Source organism: Oryza brachyantha, chromosome 8 (assembly GCF_000231095.2).
Source record: "Oryza brachyantha chromosome 8, ObraRS2, whole genome shotgun sequence".
NCBI lineage: Eukaryota > Viridiplantae > Streptophyta > Magnoliopsida > Poales > Poaceae > Oryza > Oryza brachyantha.
In genome coordinates this window covers 15,283,995-15,298,088 of record NC_023170.2, presented here as the reverse complement: position 1 = coordinate 15,298,088, position 14,094 = coordinate 15,283,995, and the positions used below count along the sequence as shown (strand labels likewise).

At 38.5% G+C, this 14,094-nt stretch overlaps 1 protein-coding gene across 1 annotated transcript; it reads right to left on the bottom strand.

The window, feature by feature from the left end:
- Positions 1-10: 10 nt before the first annotated feature.
- LOC102722138 (BTB/POZ domain-containing protein At1g55760) lies at positions 11-3,983 on the bottom strand. The gene is made up of 4 exons (XM_006659470.3): positions 3,307-3,983; positions 2,269-2,426; positions 1,719-1,834; positions 11-830 (listed from the first exon to the last, which is right to left on the bottom strand). The coding sequence occupies exons 1-4, from the start codon at positions 3,420-3,422 to the stop codon at positions 228-230; spliced, it is 993 nt and encodes a 330-aa protein (XP_006659533.1). The 5' UTR covers positions 3,423-3,983; the 3' UTR covers positions 11-227.
- Between the last annotated feature and the right edge of the window lie 10,111 nt (positions 3,984-14,094).

Here is a 14,094-nt window from a genome sequence, read left to right as displayed (position 1 = left end):
TACAAAATGGAAACTGAAGTATTTTTCCAGACCAGAAGAAGTGTCGGATACAAGAATTAGATTTTACATATATGATATGTACAAATCCAATCAAGGCATATATACATTAAATTTAAAGCCAATTGATGGCATGTAGAATGCAGCACTATATATTTACATCTTTAGCAGCAAGAATTCTGTGGAAAGAATGCTTCTGAACCAACCCAGATATACTGTTATACGCATGCCTATCGTCCACTCCATGTTGCAAGAACACCTTGGAAGATTTCAGCTATGATATCCCTGTCTGCAGTCTGGAGGAACACCTTGAAATCATCCTGCATTTCATATACCTTCCTGAAATCCACAAGGAACCTCAAGCAGCCGTCCTTGAGCTTCGGCAGTTGATACAGGTGCGCCATCTGAAGCCTCTCCAGCACATTCTTGGTGTCGATGTCCTCCAACAAGCTCTCATGGCATGCCTCCTTAAGATCGCAGATGTCGTACTTATCAGCAGCTCTGAGAAGGGCTAACCTGTGGGTGAGGAACTCTTCGCTGCGCAGATCGCCGTATATGTAGTTGAGGAAAGCCTGGCATGCTTCAAGGGACATGTCCGAGATGTCGACCGTCGAGAGCTCTTTCTCCTTGAGGTCGTGTGAGAACATGCTCCTGAAGACAGGGGAACGGCTGGCCAGGATTGCGCGGTGGGCCATAATGCTGCCGTCGGTCGCGTTGATAGTGATGTCGGTGAGGATGCTTTCTTGCAGCATTCTTGCCAGGGATGAGAGTGCAGTATTGTCTGAAGATTGCTTGATTTGGCGGGAGGCCCAAATTGAGGCTGGTTCACCACCCTGGAATCCAGAGTTATAGTCAGCAAGGGAATTGTACTTCTCAGAGGTAAAGGTTGCTACAAGTTGCTAGCACTAGAATTGAACATTAGAGCTTTTTATGTTGATTGTCAATCAAATTATTCCAATAATTGAAAGTTATGTAAAAGCACAAAAGGTATATATTGCTCAATACCCTGGATTATTTCTTGTATGGCCTCAATTGAAGTGTACCAGTCAATGAATCAAAAGTTTGGCTTTGCTCTCCTAGAAAGTGTGGAGAATGTTGATTTTCCATCTGGCAGGGTGTGGTCAGTTGATGATATCACTACTAAGTTTATATTCAATGTTCATTTACAACATTCTCGAATTTTAGTTATATGAAAGAAAGACACTATTCTGATATTGCATTGGATATGCTGAATTTGGTCTAGACATTATTGACAAGTGGCACCAGATCGGTCTGCTACATGTTTCTATTTTATATTTTCTAGGTTATGTTTACCTGGTGAACCAGCATATCTAGATGAAATGTTGATTGATACTCCCTCCACTTTATTTTATTTAACACCATTGACTTTTGAGTCTTTATTTGACCATTCGTCTTTTTCAAAAAAATTACATAATTATTCTATTCTGTTTTAGTTTATTACTAAAGACAATTTAAACATGACTTACAATTTTGCATATTTACATAAATTTTTTAAATAAGACGAATAGTCCATTGATTGAAAAACCAACGGTGTCAAATAAAAAAAAGAGGGAGCATCATTTATCAGGGCCTTTAATTTTCAACACTGAGCAGCTATTGATCAAACAGGATTTCAGGTGAGTCAAAGATGTCACTCCACGTATCCTAATTGTTGTACCAAACATTGACAAATGAGAAGAAGACAGTGACACGGTGCTTACAGATGGGTCTGCAATTTTCAGGTCAAGAAACTCTATCTCAATCACAAATCTTCCTGTAACAGTACTATCAATTGCCCACACAAAACCGTCGTGTTTCAGCGGCTTATCAAAAATTCCTACAAAAATGGAAATCATTTATTAGTTGTAGTTAACAGATGGATGGTGTCACTCTACACTATTGCGTGCAGAAGTCAGCTTGAAAACTGAAATAAAAACAAATGCCCCTTCAATTTGAAACCTGCCGAGTGCCACTGTGCTAGTTATTTATAGAGCAATTTTACGATCCTTGAGAAGATATTAGGAGGTACCAAAATTTTGGTGTAAAATTTTAGTACCTCTCAGTATCTACTCAAGGACTGTAAAATTGCTTTTATTTATAATGTTCAATGACATGATTTTCTGTAATGTATGCTGCATGGCACACTTTCTTTTCAATAGGTCACTTATATATTGAGATAAAAAAGAATCTTCATGTCCCGTATACGTCCATATGAAATGCCTTGCAAATACAGGGAGAGGTAGGGGAGCTCTGTTAGTAGGGCAAGGTTACCTGGATGAATTATGGTCTTCTGATTTGGAGGAAAAGATATGAGAAGTTTTGCGACGAAGGAAGCAATAGGTGCTGGGGTTGAGTTCTTGGCAGAGTTCGATAACTCCGCAAAGACCTTAACACAAGTTTGCTTGTTGTTTCTCTCCACAGATAGGTACCTTATTGCAGAATCATAAGCCATAAGTTAGACCATGACATGATATCAGCCCATCATAATTCCCATCTATTAATGAAATGAAGTTCTAATTTATAGTTATAATCGTCTATAAGTGGGGATATGAATTAAGTACTACAACTTAATATAATTCTCTTGGCAATAGTAGAAAATAAACTGATAATAGTGAAGGTTGAATAAAGCGACCACTTTTGTCTGAAATATCTTTTATTCCAAGCAAAGCCTTTGCTTTTCCCTTAGACCCTGAATATGGTTAAGAAAGTATCCCGACTAAATATAGTTTGGTGAGGAATAATATCCGAATCCGATTGAAAGGAATTTCAAAAGTGTCGTGAGTAGAAATATAAAAACTTTAAGCAGATAATCCGAAATTAATGAATACACAAGGTAGCAAGCTGAAAACAGCTGCACCGAAATTCATTCAAGTTCATCTGATATATAAGAATCAAAGCTTCACGCTGCTTCAATCAAAACGATCGTAATCTGATTATATTTCAGGTCACCTCGCCCCGAAAACGAATAGATCATTCCTTCCCAAAGAACTATACACTAAATCAAACAAAAAATGGAGGAAAAAAAAAAGAGACAGCCTACTTCTGCACCCCCATCCGCACTGAAAAACGGAACAAGCACAGTTCAGTCACTATGCACATCAACACCAAAAAATAATTCCATGTGAAACCACTACACAAGATTCACCCAAACTACCACACAAAACGATCAAACTTCGTGCAAGATTCATCTGAAACAAACCGCAACGAATCAGTGAGCAGTTCGACAAGCAACTGAACTCGGCTAAAATCTCAAACTTTTGCACACACACAACAATCAGAGTAGGAGGAGGGCAGAGAAGAGAGGTGAACCAGTTCCAGAGGCCGATGCGGAAGGGCTCGGACTTGCGGTAGGTGTAGCAAGGGAGCACGTCGACGCGCCATTGCGCGAGCCGCGGCGCCGCCTCCACCCGCGCCCCGTCGCTCATCGGCCCCCACGACGACGCCACCGCCGCCACCACCTCATTGACGCACCCCAGCAACCCCAGCGCCTCCCCTTCCCCCCTCCCCAGGTTTCCTCCCTCCCTCACCGCCACCACACCCCCTCCTCATGTACCGTCGCCGTCTCTCCCCCTCCCCCACGACGGCGACGACTACACGGATCTCCAAGAAACAAGAAGACAAGAGACCCACCCGACCCAAGATCGCCAACTTGGGAGGACACGACGGAATTGTGCACCAAGAACCGGGTGCGGTGGCGGCTATATGGTGGTGCTGGGGGGATGACGAGAGGATTAATCGGGCACGCAATGGTGGACGGACGCTACGGCGGAGTGGAGGAGGGAGACTTACTTCTACGCGAGTGGAAGACGACGATGGCGAGGGCCTCCATTAACCAATACGTATTATTTTTTTTTCTCCCTTCGTGACTGTCGCTTCCACTCCACTCCACACACCACCTCATCTTACAGCAAAAAAATTTCAGTTTCGGATTTCAGAAAGATCAATTCACCATTGCAAGGTTTGTTCCTCAAGTTCTTGAGGTTATTGGAAGATTAACCGATCAATGATTCCGAATTTGATGCGTGCATATGCATGTATGTGAGTATGTATCTGAACTCTGAGGTATCTATCTACTGTCCTTGTCCATGGACCCAAGATTTGTGCACTGAAATTTTGCTGCCTTTTATTCTGGTCGCTACTCACTAGCAAAGATTTGGCTTTTGTGGTCACCGGTGTTCTCTTTTGACTACAAAATCGCAACCAATTGGCCACTTTGCTTCTCATCTTCTCTCTCTCCCATCCCCCTGATTTTTTTTTTTGGTCACCATCACCTGCTAAATTCCTAACAACAAGTGGGATTAACACAAGTGGGGGAAAAGAATCAGGAACCTAATTATTGTTGCTAAGATACGTACTGCCGGCTCGTAGGCAAAGAATCACGGCGCGAAAAATAAAAGGAATCATGGGGGCAAAATTTAACGTTTTTTTTTTCGCTTGGAAAATTTGTGCAGAGAGATATGCTTTGGATGGCATGCAGGCTAAGCAAGTTAGTATTAGGCATCACTGCAAAGAATCCAAGCTTGCAGAGGTTATCAGGCCACTGTCACATGATCATGACCAAATTTGCTTAAATTAATTTAGTTTTCGTTCAGATTATGCATTAGTCATTTTCTTGATGTCATCTTCTCCGTTACCTCAAACAGCGGACGTGAGTTAAAAACCTGGAGGAGTGTGAAGCAGGATGAGGCAGGAACGGCAAGATGGTGAGCTGCTGCTGTTGCAATCTGTTCTTTGGAGATCCCGAGTGGACAAGGAAAGTATCTCCGTGATTCCATGTGGGCCCCACCGCCTTCTTGGCCCCTGGATTCTCTCTCTCTCTGGACAACACCACCCCAAGGTGAGAAGCAACCTCAGGGGCCCCACTCTCTCAGGAATCTTTGATTCTTTCTGGCTGCGCCGATGTGGAAGGCTGTGTTGTGCAGTGAGATTTGGTCGGTTTTTGAATGAAAATCATCCGGAACAGACTTTTTAAGTTCAAATGTACTGCATCCATATAAAAAAAACGTCATCATTAACTCAGTATATTTGCCGTATTTTTTGAGCTGAGAGTTTCGGTAGAGTATGAGACAAATATACTGGAGTTTGAAAATATAAAGAACATTATAGGCTTTGTATAGATATATACGAGGCATGTTTTAAATAATATATTTTTTGAGACAGAGAAAGTAACGAGTTTAGGAAATAATTTTCGTAGGTTGTTGTCATCTAAGAGTAGGACTAAGTTAACTATTTTTTTAATTTCTAGAGAACTACGGACCTATGCGTAGGGCACAAGACATAGCTACCTAGGCTAAGAGTGTTGATAATCTCTCCTTTTGCATGGAAAACAGAATAATGGATCACTGCATATTAATTAAGTATTAGCTAAAAAATATAAAATGAATTAGTATAAATTTTAAAGTAACTTTTCTTAAAAAATACATTGCTTAGCCATTTAGAAAATCTGCATATCAAATATGAAGTAGCAGAAAGTGAGAAAGTGGAGAAAATAACAGACTCTTAGTGACAATCATCAAATATGTAGTATAAATTTTTTGGCCATTTGATGACCTGTGTTTGCTCTTTTAAATAAATAGGAGAACACCAATCATCTAAGCTTAAGCCACACGGTTTCTATCGATTTCGAATGGAACTCATTGAACTTCGCTCAACATTGGTGAAATTCGTAATCCATCACTAGGACTCGCATTTACCTCACAATCAAATTGCAATTTGCAAACCCTGATGTGTTTTGACCACCATTTTTTTTTTTAGAAAAGGATGAATACATCCTATCATACCCTTAATCAACATCATGAAAACCTATATTGTTCTCATAAAAATGCCAATCAAGACACAATAACCTGATGCTTTATTGCATTACATACCCTAATCAGCAAAGCGTTGTTACATGTCTACCCAATTCTAGATATGCTGCACCTAATTAATTAAGCTAGCTAGCAAGCCAACAGCCTTGGGACGGAATGGAAGAAGTGTCCAAAGCAAATTAATTAAAGCATGGAACCGACGTGTGTTAATTTCTCTGCAATTTGGCCAGTTATGTTTGTGTCATTTCTGCTGATTGCTGATGCGTACGTAATACGAGATGATTAAAAAGATGGCAAGTTGGTGAGTGGATGCAGTAATAGATACGGGTCAGAAGGTGCAACCAATTTGCCATGGCAGTGACCAATGGGCCAACCTCCAGTTTTTGACTTGCAATATGTTCCCCGTGCCTGCTGTGGTCACGATCATATACTACTTATTTTCATTCTGATATATACTCAGTTCACGCTAGTCTTTTCATTTATGCTATTGTTTATAGGCTAAATTTATTTTTTTAATATTAAATTAGGAGTTGATTTTAAGGTTTTTCATCGTAATTTATTTTTTAATCTTGACTTTGTTATCACTAAGAACACGTATATAAAAATTATATTCATAAATTATTTTTTATTTGTAAATATGTTGTTCTGCTTATTCGTGAAATAAGCAAAAAGGTGGGCAATGGAATCTTCATACAATGTATCTATACAAAAGAGTACACTGTCCTTCAATTTTCAAACCATAATGTATTTATTCTCTGCTTTATCAAACTTGAATAGAATAGTTACTTTAAAAACGAAGTCTTTATGGGATAAACAAGAAAAAACTAAAAATATGACTTTTTAAGGAGGAAGTAGCAGTTTTTACTCCCTCCATTACATGTCATAAGTCATTTTAGTTTGTTCTACGTTAAACTTAGTTTATAAAAATATACTAGTATCTAAATTATCGAATTAGATTTTAGTAAATCCACCCTAAAACATACTAGCTTAACAGTGTCTTTATTTGTTATTATACATATTTGTATATTTTTCTACAATATCGATTACACCGTAGAAAAGTTTAATTTTAAATAAAACTAAAACAACTCACAATATAGAACAAAGGGATTAGTTTTTCCAGGTGAATCAAGAAGGACTTTGTTAATTAATCTGGAGCATGCTCACTCACTCTAATCACTGTCTTGGGTGAGCAGTTTTGTCAAATTGTCTGAATTGAACCTCACTGATGTTCAGCTTATCATATTCACGTGCAGTTCATGGGTAATCTTTTGGCTTTTTCAAGAAAAAAACCAAACAGGACATATTTGTAAAAAAAATACAAATGGAACATTGATATACACATTCATAATGATCTAAAAGCCAAGACTGAAAAATAAACTACGATGAAAAAACTTTAAAATCAACTTTAAATTTAAAGTTAAAAATTTTAATTTTAACTTATAAACATAAGCAAATAAGCAAAGGACAAAAATAGCGGTGCATGATGTTAGAACAGTAGGCATCATCACTTGGACACTGTGGTTCACAAGTGCAAAATTAGCTTCCTTTGACATGTTTCTTTTGTCAAGATTGGCGCTCATGCGGTAGGACACTGAAGGACTGATTAATTAATTATTTAATTATTAAAAAAATTAAAAATATGTTAATATAATTTTTTAAATAATTTTCTTATAAATAATTTTCATAAAAAACACACCGTTTAGTAGTTTGGGAAGCATACGCGCACAAAATTAGTGGATCTGGGTTAGTTACAGAGGGATAAGAACACGGCATAAGGCTGCAAGTTTACAGCTCAACACCTTGGAAAATGACATGGGGCAGTTATGCATAATTGCTCCTGCACACGTAGCCTATCCTGGTTAATTACGGAGCTTCAATTTATCTACCCGATTGTCTTTCTTTGGTCGACATCAACAACGATGCTACGTACGGGAGCCGTTACAAAATATAATACACAACCACTTTACTCTTATATTTTAAAATATAAGACGTATATTAATTATATTACTATATGTATTAGTAAAATAATAAACTAAAGCAAAAATACATAGTTGGTTTATACAAATTAAATATACGATTAAATATTTCTTGGTCTTTGTATATAAGATGGTTATGTCTTGTATTTTGGAACGCATGGAGTATTATGCTACGAGTGGAAGAATCAATCCAATTTATCGAACGAAATTAACAAGCATTTTCACTGCTCAAACTACTACTACAGTACTACCCTCCCAGGATATTTCCGTTAATAATGGGGAGATAGAGTCATTACATCTGCTTGGCTGAACAAAGGTGGTCGTTGTGACGCTTTTCGAGTGAAGAGACAAAACGATATATTTTAAAAAAATAATTTATAAATAACTACATGTGTTGTAAAAGCAAATTAAAAAATAAGTTACGATGAAAAATCCTAAAATAAGTTGAAAATTCAAATTTTGACATACATAAGCACAAATAAAAGAAAAAAAAGACAAGCCTACGAGATGCTCTGTCCCTACTGACCAGCACCACAGCATGCTACAAGAATTGGTTTGTGCCACAATCAAAAAACATCAGAGGTTAGATCAGCATCTTGCAGATAATTAAGTAGCAGTACTAGCTTGTATCTGTCCTCGCACTCGTGGCTTCTAGGTAACAGACGCAGCACTGACATGTGTGTGGTGCTAATGGTGTGGGCTCGACCAAGTTTACCTGCATTTTGGGAGCATTCATCGTGTTGTCAATGCAGCACTGATTAATATCCGGCGATCGATGCAGACGTGATTGCACAACAAAAATAAGTGTATGCATATTTGTATCTGCAATCATTCAGAGTTTCACGTCGCAACGCTGGGATTTTGTATCGGAACATATAGAACTCCTTTGAAACGTAGAAATTTTATGAGATTTGGTTTGATTTCTATAAAAATATTTTAAATTCCTCTGTTTGATAGAAGAACTTGTGCTTAAATGTGACCTCTTGCATGTTGCTGTAGGATGATAGTTGTGCCTATTTGTGTGTTTACCCGTTGATAAAACCCCTATTAGAGTTATATTTATTTCTTATTTTATATCCATGGTTTTTTTTATTGGGTTAAAAGTTGTATCCATTGGCAAAACGAACACATGCATGGATAGATGCTGCCTATGCCTGTTTCGCCCATTTACCCATCAAGTGTAAATGAAATATGGGTCATGTATTAATTCCACACATGTATAAGCAATTTTCTCTTGCCATCTAGTATTGCTCAATTTCTCTACCATCCTCCTTTACGTACAACCGTCACCGTAGCACACAAGCGGGTGAGCAAGAGGGACAGGAGTAGGGTAGCAAGCACATAAGCACATCACACCCAACTGACGCCTCCTTCCTCCTCACCTTCGTGTCCAGCCAATGCCAACCTTCTTCCATAACATTTGATTGCACCCATTCCCATCCTCGCCTCTGGTTGACATCCTCCTTCCCTACCTATAGTCCTTGCCTAGCTCTAGTCACCCCTTGCTTCCTCCTCTACCTTCGTCCACCACCATCCGCCACTAACCTTGTTGTTGGTGACCACCACCAATAGACAGTGCAAGGTATTATCCTTTCTCCTTTAGGCTTATTTGATTTTATTCTCAATCTAGTCTCTCCGAGATTTGGTTTTCTTTTTTTGCTTTCATTTGCAATTATTTGAACCAATGGAAACTTCTAGTAGCAATAGTTTTAACAAATGTTTGATTCTGATTGTGTCTTTGTATTGAGCACCTTTTGATCATTGCTTCATTGGCAGTTAAGCCAGCGTGCTTGTTGGTACGCAACGCCCACAAACGGTGGATATGGACATCACTCTCTGTAATAGGTGTGCCCACACTGTGGGTTCACTTATCGTTTTCTCCTTTGAAACCATGCACCGGCAGAGAACACAATTATTGCCAATAATTGCGATAATCGCGAAGAAACCTTATGAATTTAAATTCAAACTTTTTATGAGAAAACGTTGTGGTTTAGATGGTCAAACGTGCGATACTAAGTGATAATCATACGATATTGAACGAGTATCGTGGTGATTTTGACAATAACGATAATAGCGGTGGTTTACATGATACCGATAACCGTGGTTGTGGTATGAAAAACGTGTGATATTTTTTTTCTATTTTTTCCCAAATTGTTTTAAAAATGTTGAATTCTTGCGATATTGCAGAACAAAACTATGGCATATAGCTATAGGATCGAATCAGAGTTAAACAGACCTACCAGAGGGGGGTGAATGGTACACAAAACCAAAACCCAAAAGTCTTTCGTGGAATAAAAGATTACCTCTGTCGAAGAATATCTTGATCGCCTCGCTCCAGTGCCACCGCTACCTTGATCACGCCGCTCCGGTGACGCCGATCAAATTGTTAGAATCCGGAAAATCACTAGTAGATGAAAACCGAAGACGTAGATCGAATGAACTTGACTTTATTGCATCAACTAGAATTTACAAAGTGCACCAACAACGCTCCTCTCAAAATTGTTGATCTAGAATCAACAACTATTCAACTCAAATTTTCTAATTCTAAATCTCACAAAAAACACACCGAGAGCATACCCCTCGGTCTCTATTTATATCGAAAAGTCTATCTCTAAATAAGAATAGGATCCATAGTCCAAGCTCCAAAATCATGCGCAAGCACTACAGTAACCGCGAGAGCTACAGTGTCATGACGCTACAGTAATCCGAGTGCTACGGTCGCGTGACGCTACAGTATCCGATGCTGCTACAGTGTCCGAAGTACTACGGTAGCAAATCGCCTTTTCTTTTTCTCCTCCAATTTTGATCCGATTTACTTCGTGATTTTTCGGCGCTTACACATACAACATGTGAAGCCCGTTACGATTCCTTTCCCACACGGTGTTCCTCCAACATGTGTCACCTCGTATTCAACATCGTCACCCGGTATCCTCGATCGTCCGGACCTCAGCTCCTCCCTAAGCTTAGTCACGATCACACCGCTGTTGACTGATATTGACCTCCAAGAATCACGACTCTAGTCCAACCATGTCACATGGCATCCTGACCATCCAAACCTCAGTTCCTCCCTGAACCTAGTCATGGTCCTCGCCATCCAGACCTCAGTTGACCTCAAGTCTCCTGCACACATAGAGACAAACCAACCGTATTCGAATACAGATATCGCAACCTGACCCACATTAGTCACACACACTCACACCAACACCACAATCGTTTTCAAACCAAATTCTATCAATTTACAAGCTAATTATTCATCACAAAGCATTGATCGTGACTATGATGTTAGAATAGCTAGCGTGTCCTAGCAGCCCATACCCATCGATACACAAATACACGATACCTCGTATTACCTCTGTCAACCGATGAGTCATTCTTGACCTATGGAGTACAATTTTTGTCTTCTCTTTCTGTGGGAAAATGACACGCGTATGCACCTATATTTTGGACCAACAACACATTCGTCGCCGACCGGAGCAGCACGCCGGCCACTTCTCCCTCTTCTCGATCCCCCTCCCCCTCAGCCCACAGCCGCGAAGCCGAGGGAGGCCGGCGGGGCTTCGCGGTGCGGTCACGGCGGTGAGAGCTCCGGCGAGACCTCGGCCGCCGACGAGGTCTCCGTGTGAAAAAGAAAAACTCGAGGTGCCCAATTAGTATGGCCCCACAGAGGTGGAAGTTTCAGCCCAACATTTATAGGCCGCACGGAGGTTGCAGTCACATTCCGGCCCATCTATTATCGGCCCAACTACGTTTAGGCCTAATGATAAATGGGCCTCACGGATGTGAAAAGTTTTGAGCAAAATTTTGAAGAAGGTCAGATTGTCATGGAATTTTGGAATCTCTCAGCTAAAGATTTTGCTGTTTCCAGAAGGTTTTGAATTTTCAGACGAAATTTTACAAATTGCTTTTGAAGAGCTAGGTAGGCAGACCATTTTAACGAGTTGCGACATTGTATACGGTAGTCTTCAAAGAAAGTGCCCTCGGTGGATCACTACCAAATTTTGTAACTACTAATAGTACCACTAGCAAAGCACGTATCTATCTATTCTATAGTGCACCAACACAAAAGACTCATGACTCATGAGACAAATCCAACAGATAGAATCATCTGCACCGAACGAACGGCTCAGATACATCTCTCCTAATAGCGCCCGCTTTTCATCCACAACGTCCTCACGCAATAGATGGATGTCAACCCCTACAGTCCTCTACAATTCACGCTTGAATCGCCGAAGCAGAGAGATTGCTCCTTTCCTTTCTCTCTAAGTGAGATCAATCAACAGGCAAATGATGCATTGCCCCATGCTCGATGGCTTCATCGATCTCCTCCATGCATACGCGCCATGGATATGCTTTTATTATAAGAATGATTTGATTTAGTAGGATCTGTTGCTAAAAGTAGGTAAATTAGTTTACCACATCAAACCATCAAATTTAGTTGTTTCTTTTTTTTTTGCCTACTAAAGCAATGGATTCTTTCATGTAGCCATCTATTTTGGGGTCAATAATAAAATACTCGGTTGTAGCGCCAAATCAAATGCAAGTTGACATCAATACTTTTGTACTACCAAAGGTATAAAGATTAAACCCTTTTTCTTGACAAATTAGAAAATAGAGCACATGATGTTTAGAAAGACCTGCAAATGCGATCATCACAAGGATGCCACTTTCTTTGTAAAATTTAAAATTTGCGCACACTTTCTTTATTTAAAGTTGAGTATGGAAGAGCCTAAAAGAATTGTGCTGGCAGGGGTTGTTCAGGAATATATTAGTAAATGATATATGTAGTTTATTTGATTTGTTCTAAAAAAATTGAGCGCACCTATGTATAACACAGCCAAGGTATTGCGTTTGATTCAAAATATAGTAAAAGTCAACTTCAAATTTAAAATATTATTTCATCGATTCTTTCTCAACTTGTACTTGGTTACTTTTTTTGGCTTGGATTTCTTTTTTTTTTGGATAAAAGACAATGAGGGAGGCCCCCACGGTATATTTTCATTAAAAAGAAGAAAGTACAAAAGAGATTACAATGTGTCATGAACAATCGTATGGTGAGTATCATTCAGCCTAATTAATGCATGATTGAACTCAAATTAGAAGTTGATGTTAGAAAAGCCTGTGAGTTATGTGAATTTAATATTTAATATTATTTTAAACATTAAATTTACTTGATATTTATAAAAGGTGGAGTTATGTAAAACTTGTGGTCACTTTTGTTACATTTGTTATAAATCTAATGATTATAGTACATTATAAATAAGTGAGTGACATTTGTTATAAATCCGATAATTATATTAGACTATAAATAATTCTGACTTCTCATAACATATATTATTTAGTAGAAAATAAGATTATAGCTATCATATTTTTCATATCACAACTGGATAGTTCTTTATGTTACTCTTGCTAATAATCACTCACGTACTGTTTTGCGAGTTACTCATGCTAAATTATATTTCATAATTGAGCACTTTATCTTTAAAAATGATAACTTAGACGCTATAATTTTATAATGTATTGTTGAACATATTATGACACCGTAGCATTAACGGGGACACATTAATAGTGTATATAAAACGGCAAAAGCACGTACTTTTCTTTCTGAGAAACTAGTTGTGTTCGAAAATCATGTCTACTTGTGTAAAAATATAAACATTTTTAATATTTTAATCTTATATCAAAATATAGTCATTTATATATTACTTGTCACATCATTTATTTTTTATTTGATTTTTTTCCTTATTTTACCTCAACCTACATTATCATCTCAATATTTCCTCATTCATAAAGATGAACGCCTTTTATTCTCAATATTAATATTTACAAACAATCTAAAAATAATTACATTTTAAAACAAAGATACACGAGTATGGCATAAAAAATTTCTAAATCTGAAACCGATGGAAAAAAATTGCGTTCTAGACTTGTATGCTTTCTACGGCATGTAGTAAAGCATGATACTAGCACATCCACAAAGATAAGGATCGCTCCACGCACATTTCCTTTTTTTTTCTCATAATAAAAAATGAGTCCCTGACAACTCGGCCCAGCCTAGTAATTTCCTGCGGCCCAAATCGAGTCCATCGATAGTTAGCTCGAAAAAGAACGAACTCCTATATATATTTATCTCATCCTTACGAGTCTGTCTATGTTCAGTTCGGTCGCTCAATTCAGTTCGCCCATCGATTTCGTCCACGCCAACGGATTGCAAGTTCCACGAAGGATTTTGCGCAATGTAGGTCGCCCGAATCCCGGGATTCTTTCATTTCGCGTTTATTTATCTTTATTCTTTTGGTTGTTCTTGTTTTTTTTAT

What these genes read in the sequence shown, in the direction of transcription:
- LOC102722138 (XM_006659470.3), bottom strand. Translation starts at nt 3,422, where the DNA reads ATGAGCGACGGGGCGCGGGTGGAGGCGGCGCCGCGGCTCGCGCAATGG. An exon ending in CGCATCGGCCTCTGGAACTG is followed by an intron (nt 2,427 to 3,306) that starts GTTCACCTCTCT and finishes TTCTGCAATAAG; the next exon opens with GTACCTATCTGTGGAGAGAA. An exon ending in GAAGACCATAATTCATCCAG is followed by an intron (nt 1,835 to 2,268) that starts GTAACCTTGCCC and finishes CCATTTTTGTAG; the next exon opens with GAATTTTTGATAAGCCGCTG.